The sequence below is a fragment of the Camarhynchus parvulus genome, chromosome 18 (genome assembly GCF_901933205.1).
Source record: "Camarhynchus parvulus chromosome 18, STF_HiC, whole genome shotgun sequence".
Taxonomy (NCBI): Eukaryota; Metazoa; Chordata; class Aves; order Passeriformes; family Thraupidae; genus Camarhynchus; species Camarhynchus parvulus.
This window is the reverse complement of record NC_044588.1, coordinates 4,947,501-4,965,720: the sequence shown is the minus strand read 5'-3', so window position 1 is coordinate 4,965,720 and position 18,220 is coordinate 4,947,501. Positions and strand designations below refer to the sequence as shown.

Below are 18,220 nucleotides of genomic sequence, written 5' to 3'. Positions count from 1 at the left end.
CCGGCGCCGCCATCCCGGCTCCGGCTCAAGGAGACCCGGTCACCCGCTGCCCCCACCGAGCCGTTCCAGCCCTGAATAATTCATGGCACTGCTGGCCGCAGGCTTCCTGCCCGGAGGAGCAGGAATGGCTCTGGAGGGGAAGGCAATCCGAGCGGGAAAACCACCGCGACCTTGGCACGTCCTCCGTGCCGTGCCACCTCCTGCCCGGCAGCCCATCTGCCCACGGCATCCCGGCCCCGCCTGGGGGATGGGGGTGCCGAGGACCCTGCCCGGAGCCCCCTGTGCTCCCTGTCCCTCCCCTGAATGGGGGCACGGGGCTGAGCCCGTGGGAGCAGCCCCTGGGCTGGGGAACACCTGGGACCCCCATGACTGCATCCTGCGACAGCATCGTAGGAAAAACCACCTTTATTGGGGCGACCTGAAAAAAATGAAAAGGAAACTTGGCAGAAAAGCCACAAGGAGGGCGAGGGGCCCAGCTCCCTGCCCACTCCCTGCAGGGGGGGAAAGGCACCGAGAAGGCGGCCAGAGCTGGGGGGGGCTGGTCCCCAGCCCCAGCAAGGCACTGATCCCCCTTCCCCTGCACGGGGAAACAGAGGCACAGAGCTGGGCACAACTTGGTGTCCCCTTGTGCCCTGAGGTGGGATGGGGCCAGCTCAGCTCGGGGTGCCCAGGCTGGGGGGGTTAGTGCAGGGCCAGGGGCTCAGTGCTGGGGGTGCCCTGAGCGGGGTCCCACGGGCTCCCCAGCTTTGGAGGGTCCATGGCCTGGGGGTGGCAGAGGGGTCTGTGCATCACGAAGGTGACAGCCGGGGGTGTCCTCACGGGAGCCAGTCCTTGAGGCAGGGATGAGGGGTCCATGGCCAGGTGGGACGGGCAGGGCAGGTGGGAGCGCTGGCTCTGGGGCCGTGTCCAGGCGTCCCACGGGCAGGAATCGGCTCTGGCTGCCAGCCGGGGCGGCATTCACACCTCACGGGGTGGCATTCACGCGTCAGTCAGGGCGGGATGGGGCTGGGCGAGCCCTCGGCTGTGCCGGCGCTGCGGGAGCTGCGTCACGGGGGCTTCACCAGCGGTTCCTGCTGTACGGGGACTGCACCTGTGGGCACAGCGGGGTGGCACCAGGACAGGGCGGCACCAGGACCATTGATGTGTACCCTGACCCACCGGGGGGGGCTCTGGGTGCCGGGCAGCCTGTCACCATGGCAGGGCCGGACTTTGCCCCCGCTGCAGCCACTGTTCACCCACCTGGCAGCCGCGGGTGTCCCTCGGGATGCTGGAGTGCCGCACCTGCGCCGTGAAGGCATCCTCGGCTCGGAGCGTGGAGCTGGCGCTGCCAGGCATGGGGCTGGTGGAGGCACGGGGCAGGATCACGTCGTAGGCACCTTCACTCTGAGGGACAGACACGGGGGGGGAAGGTCACGGCACCGGGAACGCCCCAGCCCCACGGGGTGGAAGGCTTGGGAGGTCCCCACCCCGTTAGAGCAGCCATTGGGACACAGGGGTGACAGGAACACCCCACCCACACCCTGTCCCCCATTCCTGTCATTCCTGGCAGGATGTGGCCACTCCTGGTGTCACACTCACCATCCCCTTGTGCATCAGAGCCATCTCGGTGGGCTGGTAGACGCTGGTCAGCAGCTGCCCGTTGTAGCCACTGTATGGGGACACCGGCTTCTTGGCTGCTGAGACACGGGGACAGTCACCATGGAGCCAGTGCCACCCCTCTGGGGCTCCCTGTACCTCGTTAGCAGGTTTAACGAGCTGACTCAGCAGCTGCCTGCCTTTCCCGCAGGACACTCCTGTCCCCAGGGATGGCATCGCTGCTGCCTGGCCATGGCTTGTTATTGTAGGGTCTCTCGGGTGCAGGTGCTGCTCAGGGGGAGCCTCCCTCCCCCGTGGGGAGCAGACACCTGGCACACCTGCCCACGATCCCTGCTGGGACTGTCACCACCTCGTGTTATTGCAGGGTCTCGTGGGCCCGGGGCAGAGGGGCAGGAGCCGCGGGCACCCCACGCTGGGGAGGGAGAGAGGGAGGGAGGGAGCTCCCTGTGGCTGCTGGGCTCAGCCCAAACTGGTACACCCAGCCCGGCCAGTTCTGGGGAGCCACAACAGCAGCAGGCGCCAGTGCCGGGCAGGTCACTGCCAGACGTCTCGTCACCCACCCTCCACTGCCATCCTCGGTGGGGACATCCCCAGGGTCCCCAAGAGGATGGTGCCCACCCTGCCACGGGGTGAGAAGGTCCCTGGCGAGCCCTGGCGCCTACCAAAGGACGGCTCATCCATGGAGAAGGCCTTGTTCTCCACGAACATGCTCTGCGACTTCTGCTCCTTGAGGATGGTCTCGTAGCCCACCCCCCGCGTGGGGTAGCCATCGTCCTCGAAGGCCTGCTCGGGGCTGCGCCGCGTCGTGTGCGTCACCTCGGGGATGGCGTAGAGCAGCAGGAAGGCGGCGGCGTTGCACGCCAGCGCGATGGCCAGCGTGGGGTCATCCCAGCCGGGTGCGCGGCCGGCACGCCGGTTCCCGTACAGGTACATGACGGTCCACGCCAGCCAGATGGCCATGGAGAGGCCGGTGGTGGCCAGGATGAAGGCGCCGTGCTTGCGCCAGCGGCCGTAGCGGCCGCAGAGCACGGGCCAGGCGGCGCCGAAGGCGGCCACCAGCAGGGCCATGACGTAGATGAGCGCCATGACGAAGTCGGCGCCCGCCAGCTGGCAGGGGTCCCCGGGGCCACCCTCGTGCCGTGCCACCGTGATGAGGAGCCACTCGGCGTTGATGATGACCTCGACCAAGGCCAGGGACAGGGCTGCCACCAGCGTCACCCAGCCCCGCGGGGCTCGGTTGCGCCGTGCCAGGAAGTTGAGGGCCACGGCGTGGGCCAGCAGGCAGGAGAAGCAGATGGCGAAGAGGACGCCGAACAGGAAGCGGCGGGAGGTGCAGGTGGAGAAATCCGGCCCCACGATGAAGTCGAAGGTCAGGCAGAAGAGGCCGAAGGTGCCCAGAAGGAAGAAGACCTGCGTGGCCACCAGGCTCTTCTTCTGGTGGTCCTGCACGAAGGGCAGGCTGGCCACCAGGACGATGGTGAGCACGAAGGTGGTCACCACGCCGAGGCTGGCCACTGCTTCCACCCCGATGCCCCAGCCCGCTGAGAGGTCACAGAGATTGTAGTAGAGGGAGGAGAGGTCGTGGCCGCAGCCCGGGGGCGGTGTGGGCTGCGCGGTGGCTGTGGGGAGCAGGGCCAGCAGCACGGCCGTGGTGCCCATCCTGCTCCGTGGCATCCAGGGACCCTGTGGGACACAGCCCGGTCAGGACACAGGGGCTGGGGATGGGGATCAGCTCCCAGCCAGAGCATCCCTGGCCGTGGTCCCCACTGGGCATCATCCCATGGTGAGCAGTGGGGTCCTGGGGAGCTCTGCCCTGCTGGCACAGCTGAGCTCAGCCAACACGGCCATGGAGATCATGATGGGACCAGGCAGCCACATTGGCTCCTTGCCTGGAGGTTGGTGGCAGCTGACGAGGGGCTCAGCCCCTCCGTGCCCCCTATCATCCCTCCCAACATGGGAATTCTCTGGGAATTCTCCTGATCCCTTCCTGCAGTGTCAGGAGCAGCCCCGTGCCCGATGGCTTCCCAGGAACACCAAAGGTGGTCCCAGCCCAGATGGCAGAAGGGATACTGAGGGACAGAGCTGTCCCCTTGCCTTGTCCCTGCATGCACCACGTTCCTCTTTCCGCTTCTCCTGTCCCACTTCCCTCTGGCTTTGGGCACCGGCCCAGGGCAGGTCGCATGTCCAGCCTGCTGGCACGTAGGCAGCCGCAGCCTGGCACGGCACGGCACAGCATGGCACGGCACGGCACGGGGTCCCAGTCCCTGTCCCCACCGTTGCCACCCCATTCCTGCCACCTCATGGTGGGCACGGGGAAGAGGAGCAGTGAGGAAGCCGCAGCCCCACTGCTGGGGGAGGAACCCGGGAGGAGACCCCAGCAAGGACATGCCGGGGCAGGGAGCCCCGGTGCCCCGAGGGTCACCCCGAACCGGGCACCCCAAACCGGCCCGGGAGGGGCACAGGGACCCCCAGCACCACGCTGGGACGGAGCCGCTGTGCCCGCAGGTTCCAGGAGCTCCGCCGCCTCCGGTTCCCAGCGCGTCCCCCAGCCCGGTTTCCCGCCCCCCTCCAGCCCGGTATCCCCGCACCCTCCGCCCGGTTTCCCCCGCGCCCCCGGCGGCTGCACCCGCGTCCCGAGTTCTGCTCCTCCTGCAACCCCGCCCGGTCCCTCGCATCGCCCGTTGGCTTCCCCAGCTCCCCCTGCCCGGTGCCGCCGCCGCACTCCCGTCCCGCTCCCCCTGCCCCTCCGCCGGTCCCCCCCGCCCCGTCCTCCCGCACCCCCATCCCGCACCGTCCCGGTGCTTCCCGGTGCTTCCCGGCGCTCCCGCCAGGTCCTGGCCCCGAAACTCCGCCGGAGCCGCCCCCAAATCTCCGGCCGGAGGAGCTGCGGGGGCGGGCGGCTCTCGGTGCCGGTCCCGGTCCCCTTCCCGTCGGCGTTGCCGGTGCCCCCCAGTCCCGCAGGGCTCGCCCCGCGCCCCGCCCCGCTCACCGGCCGCAGCCCCCGGTGCCCGGCGCTGCGCTCCCCCCGTGCCGAGCCCAGGCAGCCCCGGTGCCGCCGCACCGTGCGCCTGCCCGGCCCGGCCCGGCCCCTCCCCGAGGTGCGGCTCAGCCCCGGGAGCGCGATTGGGGCCGGCCGGGACCTGCCCCGCCGCACCGGGCGGGGACACCGCGGTCCGCACCGGGACACGGAGGAGGCTGGGGGGGGAAAGAGCCCACGGAACTGGGGGAAGCCCACCTGGCCATCGGTGTGATGGGTCTGGGGGCTCAGCCTGGCTTTGCCGAGCGCTGCTCCCCGGGAACGACACTCAGGGGACAAGGGAAGGAGCGGGGGGGCTGCCCGGGGCACGGACGGGGCTGAGGGCTGGGGGTGAAGCAGGGGTGAGCCCACCTGGCCATCGGTGTGATGGGTCTGGGGTCTCAGCCTGGCCCTGCAGGAAGGACCCTCCGGGGACAAGGGGCGGAGAGCGGGGTCTGTGTCACCCAGCCGCGATCTCCCAGCCCCGGTGGGCTCGGGGGTGGGAGCCGGGAGTGGCGCTCCACAGGCGGCCCCATCGTCCGTGTAAGGATTCTCCGGCCTGGAGGGGCCTCCCGGAGGAATGTCAGCTGATGGATAAAGCCGGAGCCCTTGGCAGGGCAGCAGGACCCAGAAAAGCCCAGAAAAGCCCTTTCTGCAGGAGGGCTGGGGACAAGGGCAGCCCCAGCCCGCGCACTGGCAGGGTTTGGTGGTCCCTGTCCCGACGGGGGTGGTCGCCACCCTGGAGCTGGGATGGGCACCCCACAATCACCCCATTCATCCCTGGGGATGGGGAAAAGCCCTGGGAGGTTTGGGGCACCCCGAGGCCCCGCCAGCCCTGGGAGAGGTTTCCAGGCAGGAGCTGCTATTTCGGGAGGGTGAAGCAAGAGGGTGAAGGATGCAGAGAAAAGTTCAATGTGCCTCCGGCGGGGCCTGCCCCGATCCGGGCCGGGGTGAAAACAATCCGGGGAGAAAGGGCAGCAGAGCCTCCAGCGGCAGGACCGGCTCCCACCGGAACCGGCGGCACCCGTGGCTCAAGGACCGGCGCCCGCCGGAGCCCCCGGGGACAGACGGCGTGTCCGGGCTCGGAGCTGCGGCACCGCCACCCTCCCGCCCTCCTCCTAAGGATCCTTCGGCTCCGGGATGGTGTTTGGGATTGGATCACCCCTGCCCTCGCACGGGGCAGGCAGGGGGCTCTGCAGCGGCCCTCGTGCCTCAGTTTCCCCAGGGGTTTGGCCCCAGGATCGGGCAGCCCTCGCTCCCCGGGAAAGGCTCAGCCTTGGCTAAGCGGTGCCGGGAGCGGAGGCCGCTTGTCCTGCCGCCCCCACAGCGCAGCCCGGCCTCTCCACCGGCTGCTTCCTTCCGCCGCAGGCTTTCCCGGCTGCTGACTCAGCACAGACCCCCGTGACCCCCGCGGGGGCCACCGGCAGGCGCCCGTCCCGCCGAGGCTGCCCGCAGCGTTTGCTGCCGTGTCCCCGTCCTTGGCCGGTGATTCCCTCACCCCCTTCCCATGGGAACCCCCCATCCCCCCACGGCGGGTGATTCCAGCCCCCTCCCCACGGAGACCCTCGTGTTCCACCCCTTGCGGGCGTTTTCTGCTCCCCCTCCCCAGCGGGACCCTGCCCGCGTTTCCAGCCCCATTGCCTGCTCCCGGCAGGTCCTACAGAAAAACCCCAAAGGCTGTGCGGTCACTGGGGGGTGATGCCCACCCTGTGCCACCCTCGGTTTCCTCTCGGGATGCCCGGCCCTGACCTCCCGGCACGGGCAGAGCCCGATTTTGGCTGCCGGGGCTCTGGGTGGGCTGGGAGCCGCGATCCCAGTGCTGGAACTGGGCAGAACTGGTCCTTCCAGCACTGGGGCCACACCGGGGGGCTGCGCTGTCGCTCAGCACCGGCACCTGGAGCCCGGCCAGGCTCTGTCCGAAAACATCAGCACGCATTTTTTCCAGGCTTACCTTTCCTCGGGAGCCGCAGGGACGGGCGGCGGGCACGGCGGGCACGGTGGCACGGCGGGCACGGTGGCACGGCTGGCTGAGCCCCGGCTCCGCGCGGCTTCCCTCGGCAAGGACCCGGAGCTGGGGGTCCCCGCCGCCCTCCCAGAGCCTCCCGCCGCTCCGGCCGCGGCTCGGAGCCGTTCCCAGCGGAGCCCCTCGCTCCGGCGGACGCCGTCAGCACATTTCCACCTCCTTTGCCAAGTAAATACGCACCGGTTGGCACAGGGGGGCCGCTGGCGATCGGGGAGGGGGGCGGTGGCAATCCCAGAGCTCCCGCCGAGGGTTCCCGAGGCAGCCGAGCCCCCGGCCCGCGGCCCCTCAGCCCCTGCCCGGCTCGGGTTAATAACTAATCCCTTCCCGGTCCTGCTCTCCTCACGTGCCAGAATTAATGGAGCGAGAACCTCCCAGGTACCCCCCGCGCCACCGGGTCGGGCTTTAACCCTGTCCCCCCGTGGGGATCCTGGCATGAGGTGACATCCCCGGAGGGGTCTGTCCACGCCGGAGGATGACCCGGGGGCAGGGTGGGTCCGTGGGGGGCTCAGCCCCACACCCGGCGGGCAAAGGCTGCGCCCCATCCCACCCCAGTGCGGGCACAGCCGGGCTCGGGGGTGGGCAGGGGGGCTGCTGGGGTTTGGGGGTGTCTCTGTGCCCTGCCAGGAGCCAGCTGGGGTCCTGACCCCCCCCCGGGCACCCCCTGGGTCTGCCCTGCCCCGTCTCGGGAATCCGGGCGGAATGCTGGACGGTTTTGGGGATTACGTTAAGGACCTTACGGGGAATTAGGGTGGCGGCGGGGCCGGTTTGGGGAGCTGGGGGTGCCAGCTCCCTGCCCCGTCAGTGCCAGCTCCGCAGCGTCCCATCCCTGCCCTCTGCCGGCAGCTGGGGACAGGCTGGCGCGGCACGGCCACTCCTCCAGCGTCACACCAGTTTGGCGCTGGTGTAACTGGGAGGGCAGCTCTGGCTGCACCCGATGCAGGGGGGCATTGCCCGGGGGCTGCAACCATGGGGATTAATGGGGGGGCCGGGAGCTGTGACCTTACCGTGTGTGCAGACCCCACCACAGGGGACAGCCAGCAGACCCTGTGGGTGCTCCCCCAGCACTCCCGGGCAGCGGGGCAGGGGCACGGGGATGGGCAGGGCAGAGATGTGCCAGAGATGCTGCAGCAGGGCGCCTCCGTGCCAGCTGCCCCCAGGGAGCCGGATCCAGGCAGAGCTTCGGTCTCAGCACGGCAGTTTATGGAGTGGCACCCAGCGGGCACCACGGCCTTGTCAGGGCTCACAGGAGCTCATTTGTGCCTCCATCCCTCACCACGGGCAGCCCTGGGCTCCCCAGGACCCTCGGTGCCACTGAGCTGGGGCGTGTCCTGGATGAGTTCCCTGGATGAGCTCCAGTGTTGTGCCAGGGGCTGAGCATGGGCAGGGCTGAGCTGCCCACCCTGGGCTGCTGCTGCCAGGCAGGCACCACGACATCCCCAAATGAGTGTCTGGGCACAGCCCCCTCCTCCTGCCACCCCCAGCAGCAGGAACCCTGGCTCTGTGGAGAGAGTGGGGATGTCCCTGGTCCCGGTGCAATGCGTGGGGCTGGGTGGGCACCGGGGCTGCCAGCCGGGCACTGCCCTGGCTCAGAGCACGGTGCTGCCCAACAGCTTCAGCGGTTCCAGGCCCGGGGGTGGGCAGTGAGCGCTGCCACGGTGGGGGGCTGCCCGGGGCTGCCCCCGCAGCACCTCGCCCACCGCGCGGCGGAAGGTCTGGCTGACGAAGCAGTAGAGGAAGAAGTTGAGGGAGGTGTTGAGCATGGCCACCATGTTGGCGACGTCCAAGGCCAGGTGCACGCGCCAGTCCCTCCTGACCGAGGCCACGTAGAGGTGGCACATGGTGACGACGGCGCGGGGAGCCCAGAGCACCACGAAGACGCCGGTGACGGCCAGCAGCAGCGCCGTGGTCTTGCCGCCCCCCGCGCGCCTCCGCCGCCGCAGCTTGCGGATGATGGCGGAGTTGGCGGCCAGGAAGACGCTGCAGGGCAGGAAGTAGATGGTGACGCAGTGCAGCCACTTGAGCGCCGTGTCCAGCGCCGTGGGGGGGTCGGCATCACGCCACATGTCCAGCCACCAGTAGAAGGGGACGCCGGTGGCCAGCGCGGCGGCGAAGACGGCGGCGATGATCCGGCGGGTGCGGCGCGGGTAGGACACGGCGCGGTAGCGCAGAGGGTGGCACAGGGCCACGTAGCGGTCCACGGTCAGCAGCACGGTCACCCAGGTGGACGCGTGGTTGGCTGTGAACTCCAGCACGGTGACGGTGTGGATGAAGGCGCTGGGCACTGCCCGCGCCAGGATGGCTGTCTGCAGGATAAAGCCCACGAAGATGATGAAGACCTGGGTGAGGATGTCGGAGGTGGTCAGGGCCAGCAGGTACCAGTAGGACGACTTCTTGGTCCTGGCGGCCAGGCGGGACAGGGCCACGGCGGTCAGGATGTTCACTGCAGGGAGGGGAGCGATGAGGGGAGGTGAGAGCTGGGGGTTCACAGCCCCCCTGCAGCACCCGGACCCCAGGGCTGCCCAGGCTGCAGCTGAGGGCAGCTATAAATATCCCAGTGCCATGGGGATTTGCTGGGCTGATTAATCTCTTCCGTGTGCCAGCCCAAGCAATGCAAATACCATCTGTCCCCGTGGCGGTGGCACCTGCCCTGGGCCGGGCAGCACAGCCGGGCACTGCGGCCAGGTCTGAGGCTGGGGAGAGCAGGTTAAGCCCCTCTATCCTGAGGGTTTTTATTTCCAGCCCCCCAGCCCCCTCTGCCCCCTCACCTGGCAGCCCCAGCCCCAGCAGGACGCTGTAGTACACGATGGGCACAATGCCAACCAGGCAGGGTGACCGCTCCAGCTCCAGCTCTGGCTCTGGCAGTGCCCACGACACCGCCGTGCTGTTGGGCACTGGCACCGTCATCTTCCACCACAAACCGGCTGGGAGGAGACACAGGAGCACCAAGGGCATCAGATCCTGATGGCACCCGGGGGGAGGTCAGACATGGCACAGGGGGCTTGGGGACAGGGGCCATGGCCTGGATGTCCCCACTGTGGCTCCCTTGTCCTGTAGCATCCATGGGCAGTGGGCAGCTCCCAAATGTGCCACCTCAGGCAGACCTGGGGCTGCTGCACCCATGGGAGGCAATGCACCCCAAGCCCCCTGTGCCATGTCCCAGCAGAGCCCCCGCTGCCAGAGCTGCTCCTTCTTTATCCCTCAGCCCCGTTTTTGTAGAAAACCGGATTAAAACATCATGTTCTGGGGCAGCTGCCAGCAGAGGGAGCCTCTGGCCCCCAGCCCGGGCTGGGTGCCGCCAGACGGCTCCCAGTGGTGGCAGAGAGGACCCAGAGGTGATGATGGAGGGGGTCCTAGTGGTGCCAAGTGTGGGGTGGCCATCTCCAGGCTGCCAGCTGGGTCCTTTTCCAGCTCCTCAGGCTGAGGCAGCGGAGTTGGAGGAGCGCTGCCCATGGCCCTGCCCACATCCCCGCCGGATCCGGATCCGGATCCGTATCCGGATCCGTATCCGCATCCCTATCTGTGCCCCGATCCCTGCCCCATCCCTGCCCTATCCGTGCCCTGGTCCCTGCCCCATCCTGCCCTATCTGGGCCCCAATCCCTGCCCCATCTGTGCCCCATCCCTGCCCTACCTGTGCCCCGGTCCCTGCCCCATCCCTGCCCTATCTGTGACCCGGTCCCTGCCCCGGTCCCTGCCCCATCTGTGCCCCTATCTGTGCCCCATCCCTGCCCTATCTGTGACCCGGTCCCTGCCCCGGTCCCTCTGCCCTCTCCCCACGCCCGGATCGTGCCCGCGCTGCCCTCGCCCATTCATAAACCAGGGAGGCTCCACCCCCTACTGAGCTCTGTGCTCCTATTGGCTCAGGGGAGCCCGGCCTCACCCAATCAGAGAGGGTTCCCCGGGAGGGGTGGGGCCGGAGCTGAGCGCTGCGTTCTGATTGGTCAGAAACCCTCCCAAATTTGCATCCCATAGGGACCGCCATCCCCGGTCCCGGTGGGGGATGATGGGAGATCCTGGGATGGGGATTGGGGGGTGCGGGGGTCCTGGGGGTCCTGGGATGGGGGTTCTGGGCTGTAGGGGGATCCGGGCCCCGGGGGTTGTGGGGCGCTCTTTGGGAGGGGGATATCTTGGAATCCTGGGGTGCAGATGTAAAGGGAGGTCCCGACCTCCGGGAGGGGGTACCTGGCACCACACTCCTCCCAGTCTGACCCTGGCCCCAGGGGCACCCCAAATTCCCTTTGTACTCCTCGATGGCTTCAGGGCCGGCGTTGGACGGGCGGGCAGGTCTCTCTCCTGTTCCGGGACCCCCGGTGATGGATCTGCTCCCCCAGAAGTGCCGAGATGTGTGTGGGATCCCGGGGGTCCCACCTCCCCGACCATGCGACTCCCGGCCGGAACCGAAGCAAGACCCTGAGCGCAGCCCGAGGGAGAAGAAGGGGGAGGATGGGGGAGCAGAGGGGGGCCAATTAACTGCAAATTAGCTCCGGTTCATCAGCGGGAGGTCCCGTCCATCCACGTCCCCCGCGGAACTGAGGCATCGATCGGCTGCAGCTGCACCGCGAACATCTTAACCCTTTCCCAGCCCGATCCCCTTTATGCAGCTGGGGTGGGGTGGGATCGCTCTGGGGCCCCTTTTGCTCCCCCTGCCCGGGCTCCCGCTCCCCAAAGCCTGCGGGACAGGGACTGTCACCTGGCTGGCCCCAGTGCCACCCGCCGGCCGCGCAGCGCCACCTTCCCTGGGCTCGGTGTTTGCCAGGGACATACCGCTGTCCGTGTGTCCCGGTCAGTGTCCGTGTGCCGCCGGTGTCCGTGTCCTCTGCGCGCTCCGTGTCCCTGTCCCCGCGGGCACCCGCAGCACGGCGCAGCCTCCCGGGGCGCGGGGCACGGGGCGGAGGGAGAGCGCCGCGGGCAGGGCACGGGGACGTCAGCACCGGCCCTCTGCTCCCGCGGGGGCCGGGAAGGGTCACCTGGGCAGCTCCAGGTGACCGTGACAGGGCTCCTCCCCGCCCTAGAGCGGTAGGGATGGCGCTCCGGGGGCAGCTGGGCCGGCGCCACCTCTGGGGACAGGAGGAGCGGGTGTGCACCGCGTGTGACGTGAGTGCACACGAGCGTGAATCCGTGTGCGCTGCCTGCCTGTCCCTGCTGGGCTCTGCACTGGCTGCTCCCAAGTGCCCACTGCCAGGACACCGTGCCTCAGTTTCCCCAGCAGCACAGGGAGGGCCCTGCTGTCCCCTGCCGGTCCCTGGGTCCAGCTCAGTCCCTCCGGTGCCCCCCAGCCCGCGGGGCGATGCCCTGGCCCTGCTGCCTGGCGCATGTCGCTATGGTGAGCCAGCCCTCAGCCGGGCCGGCACAGCTGCTCCCTCACCTCCCCGCGCACTGGGAGGTGTCACCCTGTCCCCTGGCGACCTCCAGGACCAGCCCCACGCTCCCCCGTGTCCCCCCAAGGCCCTGAGCAGCCCAGCACGGGGGTGCCCGGGCTGTGGCCGCCGCCCGGGCTGGCGCGGTGCCGGCGGCGCGCCGGGCACACGCTCGCACAGGCTGTTGTTTATCAGGCGGTGGTGAAATGAGGCGTCGGAGGACGCGCTGAGCCGTGAACCGGCTGTGCCGCGGCGGGGGCCTTGTCCCCCGCGGCCCCACGGTGCAAGGACACCCCCCCGGGCAGGGCGCTCTGCTGGCACCGCGGTTTTGGGGGTGCTCAGGGCGTCAGCATCGCCCCCCTGCGCGTCCCTGCAAGGGGCCAGGGAGCCCCAGCAGCGCGGCGTGGGGCTGCTCGGTGTCTTGTGCTGAGTCTCCTTGGCTGAATCTCCTTGCCCAAGGGTCAGGGACAGATGGTGATCCCACCCCCTCGGCAGCTGCTGCAACATCTGCCCACGCCCAACATCTGGAACCGTGTCTAAGCCCGTGTTCAAAGGGCTGCGCAGGGCACGGGGCTCCTCGGCAGTGGGTAAGGGGCTGCGGTGCCCTTGCGGGCTGTGCTCCTCCTCTGCGGGATGTGTCCCTGCGCCGGGGGTCCTGGGTCCCCACCGGGGTCACAGCCCCGGTGGCGTCGGCACCACTTGGCCGACAGCCGCTGTCCCTGCCCTGCTCACCCAGCACCGCCCCATCCTGCTGCTGTGGCGCTGCGGCTTTGGGGGGGCCCAGCCCGGTGGTGAAGCCCCCCAAGAGGCGTCGGGGCGGGCGGGGGGCCAGGGAGGCCGCACAGGGCGCACGGGCGGCCTCTTGGCTGCAAAGGCTGGGAAAAGGGCAGGCAGTTCCTGCCGGCAGTGCGGATGCCATGGTGATGGGCTGCTGCCGGCATGAATACCCATGAGCCGGGGGGAGCGGGAGGCCACCGAGCTGTGCCCTGAATGCAAAGACCCCGGCACAAAGCGCCGCGGCCACGCGTGGGGCTCCGTGCGGCGGTGGCGGCAGCGCCGGGTCCCGCACGGCCACGTCCCCGCTGCGGAGCACCCCGGGGTGCGGGGCTGGGGCTGGGGGTCCCGGTGGGATGCGAGGGGGCTGGAAGCCGTTCCCGTGGCAACGGCCGGTCCCAGTTTCCACCAATCGATGCGGCGGCGCGGGCCCGCGGGCCGGGAGGGCGCGTGGCCTACATAAGCGCCGGGCGCGCAGCGTGCGCCGCACCCGGCAGATGCGCCTGCGACGCCATGGCCAGGCTGACGGGCACCCGGCCCGCGGCCACCCGCCGCTGGGGCTCTGCCGCCGCCTTCCTCCTCCTCCTCTTCACCGTGCAAGCCGGTAAGGGTGGCCGTGGCGCGGGGGAAGGCGCGGAGGGTCCCCGAGGCGCGGGTACCGCTGCCCTCGCCGGGTGCCGGGGTGCGGCTCGGCGGCTGATGGAGAGCTGAGCGCGGCTCTCCGGCTGCCCTCGGGGTGCCCGGAGGGGATGGAACTGGCTCCTGGGTGTGCTGCGCTCTCGGGGCCGGGTTGTGCTCGCTGGTGGGTGCCCCGGGAAGGGCTCGGTGCCGCGGGCAGACAAGTCCAGCACCGCGGGGTACAGAGCGCCTGCTCCCCTTCCTCACCTCCGCTCCTCTTCCTCATCCCCCGGCCTTAAGCCGGCGCCGGGAAGGGTAATCCGTCGGCAAGACGGGATTTGAGAAGGAAGATGGATTTGAGACAGACGGGGCCAAATTCCTCCTGGGGAAAGGATGCTCCGAGGAGCGGGTGGGACTGGTGTCAGGAGGGAGAAGAGCAGAGGAAGGAAGGATCCCAGTGCCCACAGGAGCGTGGAGATCCCTGTTCCACATTCCCAGATCCCTCTGCAGTCCCTGTTGGGATCCCAGCACGGACCTGAAGTGACACCAGGGCACTGGGTGTCCCCAGGTTGCTCGGGACCCCATTTCTGGCTGTGGGGCAGAGCCTGCCTGGCTCCCCACACCCACGGGCTCTCTGTCCCCCCACGTATCCATCAGGGATGCGAGGGATCAGGGCAATGCCCGGGGCTCCCTCTGCCCACAGCGGGGACGGGATCAGGACAGGCAGACTGGGCTGAGAGCCAGTGCTGCCGGCACCCGGCCATTTCCCAGCACACCCCAGCCTGGGACATGGTGGTCTCAGCCCTTCTGCTGCAGAAAGGCAGTTTTTTGGCTCCCAGGGACACAAATGTCCCCATGTCCTTTGTTCCCCCACACTCCCTTTGGCACCAGCAGCCCTTTGGCACTGGGGGAGCAGAGGCAGGAGGTGCACAGCCCCCCGGTAACCCCACCCCAGCTCAGTGCCCGGCACTGGGGTGCAGCTCTGGGACGGTCCCATCTCTCCACAGCCCAAAAAGCCGACTTTAGTGGGGACTCCACGGCGGCCACCATCAACCACTCGCTGACGCTGCTGCAGCGGCTGCAGGAGCTGCTGCAGAATGGCAACGGCAGCGACTCGGTGCTGCGGGTCCGCTCGGCCGCCTCCGATGAGCCCAAGGTGTTCCACACGCACCAGCTGCTGCTGAGCCTCCAGAGCGAGGTCTTCGAGAGCCTCCTGCGCAACCAGAGCGTCGTGACCCTGTACGAGCCGCCCGAGACCGCCGCGCTCTTCGAGAAATTCATCAGGTGGGATGGGGAGGAGAGGGCGCAGCTCTCCTGGGAACCACGGAGAGCTCCACGGGATGGGCATGGCCAGAGGGATGCAGCCAAGGATGGGGATGTTCCCTTGGGAACCACAGGGACCTAGTGGGATGTGCGTTTTGGGAGGGATGTGCAGTTTGGGAAGGACGCAGCCCAAGAGGGAGGATTCCTCTCAGGATCTCCCAAGAAGGAAACCCTGTGGGATGGGATCCTGGAGGGATGCAGCCATAGAAGGTGGATGCTCCACTTTGTGGGATGCAGCCAGGGAAGGAGGATGCTCCGCTGGGGACCATGGAGATCACGTGGAATGGGAGGGAAGCATCCAAGGAGGGGGTGATGCTTCTCTGGAAACCCTGGGGACCCCATGGGGTGGGAATACTCAGTGGAAAGCAGCCCAGGGCAGAGGCTGCTCCCCTGGGAACTCAGCTGCCGGGATTGGATGTCCCCAATGTCACCACCCCCTGCTCTGCCCCAGGTACCTGTACTGCGGGGGGGTCTCCATCCTGCTGCACCAGGCCATCCCCATGCACCAGCTGGCCAGCAAATACCGGGTCTGGGGGCTGCAGCGCGGCGTGGCCGAATACATGAGGACCCACCTGGCCAGCGAGTCCAGCCAGGGCCACGTGGTGGGCTGGTACCACTACGCCGTGCGTGTCGGGGACGCGGCGCTGCAGGAGAGCTGCCTGCAGTTCCTGGCCTGGAACCTGTCCGCGGTGCTGGGCAGTGCCGAGTGGGGCTCGGTGAGCGTGGAGCTGCTGCTGCTGCTGCTGGAGCGCTCTGACCTGGTGCTGCACAGCGAGCTGGAGCTCTACACCGCCGTGGAGGGCTGGCTGAGCCGGCGGCAGCCTGAGGCGCCTGTGGCCGAGCGGGTGCTGCGCGCCATCCGCTACCCCATGATCGCGCCCAGCCAGCTGTTCCGGCTGCAGGCGCAGTCGGCGGTGCTGGCGCGGCACCGCGCCGCCGTGCAGGACCTGCTCTTCCAGGCTTTCCAGTTCCACGCCGCCTCCCCGCTCCATTTTGCCAAGTACTTCGACGTCAACTGCAGCATGTTCCTGCCCCGCAACTACCTCGCCCCCAGCTGGGGCTCCCAGTGGGTCATCACCAACCCGGCGCGGGACGACCGCAGCACCAGCTTCCAGACGCAGCTGGGGCCCAGCAGCCACGACGCCGGCAAGAGGGTGACGTGGAACGCGCTGTTCTCGCCGCGCTGGCTGCCCGTCAGCCTGCGCCCCGTCTACTCGGACTCGGTGGCGGGCGCCATCCAGCCCGTGCGCATCGAGGACGGGCGCCCTCGCCTCGTCATCACCCCGGCCATGAGCAGCCCCGATTTTGCCGGTGTCAGCTTCCAGAAGACCGTGCTGGTGGGCGTGAGGCAGCAGGGCCGCGTGCTGGTCAAACACGCCTACAGCTTCCACCAGAGCTCGGACGAGGCCGCTGATTTCCTGGTGCACGCCGACCTGCAGAAACGCACCTCCGAGTACCTCATCGACAACTCCCTGCACCTGCACATCATCATCAAGCCCGTCTACCACTCCCTCATCAAGGTGAAGAAGTAACGAGGTGTAGCCGGGTGCTGCCGTGCTGGCCCCAGCACTGTGGGGGGAACGCTTGGTCCTGTAGGTAGATGGGGGTCCCCTCGTTGGGGGGCTCCAGGACTGAGCTCTGCACTGCCCACCCCTCCCTGAGTGTTCCCCTGCCATGTCCCGTCCCCATCGCCGTCTCTGGGGATGGAGGATGCTGGGAGTGCCCCAGACCCATGTAGGGGGTGCAGGAGGTGAAATGTGCAGTCCATGGGCACATTTCGGGTGTGGGGATGGGGACAGGGACAGCCCATCCTTCCCGTGAGGCAGCCCTGGGGTCCCTCTGTGTGGGGAGCTGGGTCCAGCTCAGGAGCCAACAGAGCTGCCCAGTCCGGGGGTGGGGGGCCCATCAGCCTCCCCCACTGGTGGTGGCAGCTGCCCCATCCTTGCCCAGGTACCCCCACCCCTTTCCTAATAAAGCAGAAAATGAGTGTGGGACGTGTGGGGCATCTTTGGGGTGACGCTGCTCCCCAGCCCAGCTCCTTCTAATGGAACTCCTGGGAAGGAGAGCGCCCATCCAGGCATGGATGCATTTCCCTGTGGGGATGTGGGTCCCTGCTTGGCGTGGGTTTGGGGGGGTGATGGCCTCTGAACCCTGTCCTGGCATCGCTCACCCACGGGTGGGTTCAGCCCCTGAGCAGAGCCTGGGGAAGGGTCCTGCCGGGGGACTCCCCCTCAGCCCACAGAGAGCCACCCGTGTGATGTCCCCATCGCTGGCAGCTCGTTAATGATTAATTAAGGAGGGTGAGGAGTCGGGGTGGCTGCCAGTTCTGTCAGCAGGGCTGTGTTTACCCAGCACTGATAACCCAGCCCGGGGCTGCTCCTGTGGGGACACAGAGCCCAGAGGGGACTGGGGCCTCCTGCTGCCACCAGCCACCCTGCTGTGCCCTGCTCCACGGCCTGGGGACACTGAGGGACACCCTGTGCTGCCGTGGGTGCTTGGCTGTGCTCAGCCACTGGCTTTGAGTGTCCTGGGTTGAAGAAAGGACAGGAGGAGCAGGAGGACGTGACTTTCCCACCCTCCGCTCGACCCTGCTGTGACAAAAGAGGAAATGTGACATGGAAAGCACAGGTTTATTCACACCAAAGGAAATAAGGATGCAAAGGCCAGGGAGCAGCTGAGGGGTCAGGGGGCTGTGCAGGGTCACCCACTTGCCACGCCAGGAGGGCAGAGAGCCCAGGAAGGCAGAGAGCCCAGGAGAGCTGCCTGGCCTGGGGACAGTGGCTTTGCCCCTGCAGCAGCTCTGGCATGGAGGGGACAGGAAGGTGCAGCTGGAGCACACCGACCTTGGCGTCCTCCTACTCCTTCTGCTAGCTTTGCTCCTGTGCAGCTGCCTCCCCCTCTTCATCCTGAAAGACGCAGGTTCACCCTGTGCCCTGCCCTTGCTGGGGTCCCTGCCGTGGTGGCCAGGCTGTCCCATCCCCGTTACCTCTCCGGGCACTTCCAGGCCCCTCCTGCGCCGCTCTGCCTTGATGCTGGAGAGGAAATCTTCTTGGGCCTGCTTGAATGTCTGCACTGGATCCTCCTGCTCCTCGGGCTGCGCCCGCAGGCGCTCCTGCTCCCGCAGCAGCCGCTCCTTGTACTTGTCCTGCAGCACCTTCTCCCGCCTCGCCTCCCGCTCGAACATCTGGGGGCACATGTGGGGGCACAGAGGACACTGACGTGGCTGGGGACAGCACAGGGCTGCAGGCAGAGTGTGGGCACACTCAGGGGGCACATACGGTGGAGGTCAGGGTCTTCTCATTCTTCCGGAGGGTGCAGAGCCCCGGGGAGATCTCCAGGAGGGAGACATTGCCCATCCTGGTGCCACAGCCGACGATGCGCCCGTTGTCCTGCGAGCACAGGCTGAGCAGGGGATCGTTGGACACCTGGGGACAGGTGGGGGGTGACACTCGGCCCTGGGGTGATGTGAGGCTCCCAGAGGTGCTGGGGACCCACCTTGAGGCTGAGGGAAGGCT

General features: G+C 68.5%; 4 protein-coding genes across 7 annotated transcripts in view; 1 reads left to right on the top strand and 3 right to left on the bottom strand.

Moving 5' to 3' along the window:
• Positions 1-415: 415 nt before the first annotated feature.
• GPRC5C (G protein-coupled receptor class C group 5 member C) lies at positions 416-6,603 on the bottom strand. Of its 4 annotated transcripts, none has more exons than XM_030961969.1 (5): positions 6,564-6,603; positions 2,259-3,279; positions 1,579-1,676; positions 1,240-1,383; positions 416-1,090 (listed from the first exon to the last, which is right to left on the bottom strand). In XM_030961969.1, the coding sequence occupies exons 2-5, from the start codon at positions 3,268-3,270 to the stop codon at positions 1,058-1,060; spliced, it is 1,287 nt and encodes a 428-aa protein (XP_030817829.1). In that variant the 5' UTR covers positions 3,271-3,279; positions 6,564-6,603; the 3' UTR covers positions 416-1,057. The 4 variants fall into 4 exon arrangements, with proteins under 4 accessions (XP_030817829.1, XP_030817827.1, XP_030817831.1 ...); XM_030961967.1 differs by lacking the exon at positions 6,564-6,603 and adding an exon at positions 4,586-4,650; XM_030961971.1 differs by lacking the exon at positions 6,564-6,603 and adding an exon at positions 4,586-4,650 and having other exon boundaries at positions 1,579-1,673.
• A 1,618-nt stretch (positions 6,604-8,221) lies between these two features.
• On the bottom strand, positions 8,222-9,539 carry GPR142 (G protein-coupled receptor 142). The gene is made up of 2 exons (XM_030962358.1): positions 9,401-9,539; positions 8,222-9,075 (listed from the first exon to the last, which is right to left on the bottom strand). Exons 1-2 carry the CDS (start codon positions 9,537-9,539, stop codon positions 8,222-8,224), a joined length of 993 nt encoding a protein of 330 aa, XP_030818218.1.
• A 3,606-nt stretch (positions 9,540-13,145) lies between these two features.
• BTBD17 (BTB domain containing 17) lies at positions 13,146-16,688 on the top strand. Its single transcript, XM_030961966.1, has 3 exons — positions 13,146-13,368; positions 14,390-14,666; positions 15,157-16,688. The coding sequence occupies exons 1-3, from the start codon at positions 13,278-13,280 to the stop codon at positions 16,235-16,237; spliced, it is 1,449 nt and encodes a 482-aa protein (XP_030817826.1). The 5' UTR covers positions 13,146-13,277; the 3' UTR covers positions 16,238-16,688.
• A 703-nt stretch (positions 16,689-17,391) lies between these two features.
• Positions 17,392-18,220, bottom strand: part of DNAI2 (dynein axonemal intermediate chain 2) — a 4,957-nt gene continuing 4,128 nt past the window's right edge. The window contains exons 9-12 of the mRNA XM_030962170.1: positions 18,201-18,220; positions 17,984-18,130; positions 17,692-17,889; positions 17,392-17,611 (exon numbers count right to left, since the gene is read on the bottom strand). The exon at positions 18,201-18,220 is cut by the window's right edge and continues 116 nt beyond it. Of these exons, the coding sequence (XP_030818030.1) occupies positions 17,573-17,611; positions 17,692-17,889; positions 17,984-18,130; positions 18,201-18,220 (404 nt within the window). The 3' untranslated portion in view covers positions 17,392-17,572. The remainder of the gene's footprint in view (positions 17,612-17,691; positions 17,890-17,983; positions 18,131-18,200) is intronic.

What these genes read in the sequence shown, in the direction of transcription:
- GPRC5C (XM_030961969.1), bottom strand. Translation starts at nt 3,270, where the DNA reads ATGCCACGGAGCAGGATGGGCACCACGGCCGTGCTGCTGGCCCTGCTC. An exon ending in CATGGATGAGCCGTCCTTTG is followed by an intron (nt 1,677 to 2,258) that starts GTAGGCGCCAGG and finishes CCCGTGTCTCAG; the next exon opens with CAGCCAAGAAGCCGGTGTCC. An exon ending in GGGACACCCGCGGCTGCCAG is followed by an intron (nt 1,091 to 1,239) that starts GTGGGTGAACAG and finishes CTGTGCCCACAG; the next exon opens with GTGCAGTCCCCGTACAGCAG.
- BTBD17 (XM_030961966.1), top strand. Translation starts at nt 13,278, where the DNA reads ATGGCCAGGCTGACGGGCACCCGGCCCGCGGCCACCCGCCGCTGGGGC. An exon ending in CCTCTTCACCGTGCAAGCCG is followed by an intron (nt 13,369 to 14,389) that starts GTAAGGGTGGCC and finishes ATCTCTCCACAG; the next exon opens with CCCAAAAAGCCGACTTTAGT. An exon ending in CTCTTCGAGAAATTCATCAG is followed by an intron (nt 14,667 to 15,156) that starts GTGGGATGGGGA and finishes GCTCTGCCCCAG; the next exon opens with GTACCTGTACTGCGGGGGGG.
- GPR142 (XM_030962358.1), bottom strand. Translation starts at nt 9,539, where the DNA reads ATGACGGTGCCAGTGCCCAACAGCACGGCGGTGTCGTGGGCACTGCCA. An exon ending in GCTGGGGCTGGGGCTGCCAG is followed by an intron (nt 9,076 to 9,400) that starts GTGAGGGGGCAG and finishes CCCTCCCTGCAG; the next exon opens with TGAACATCCTGACCGCCGTG.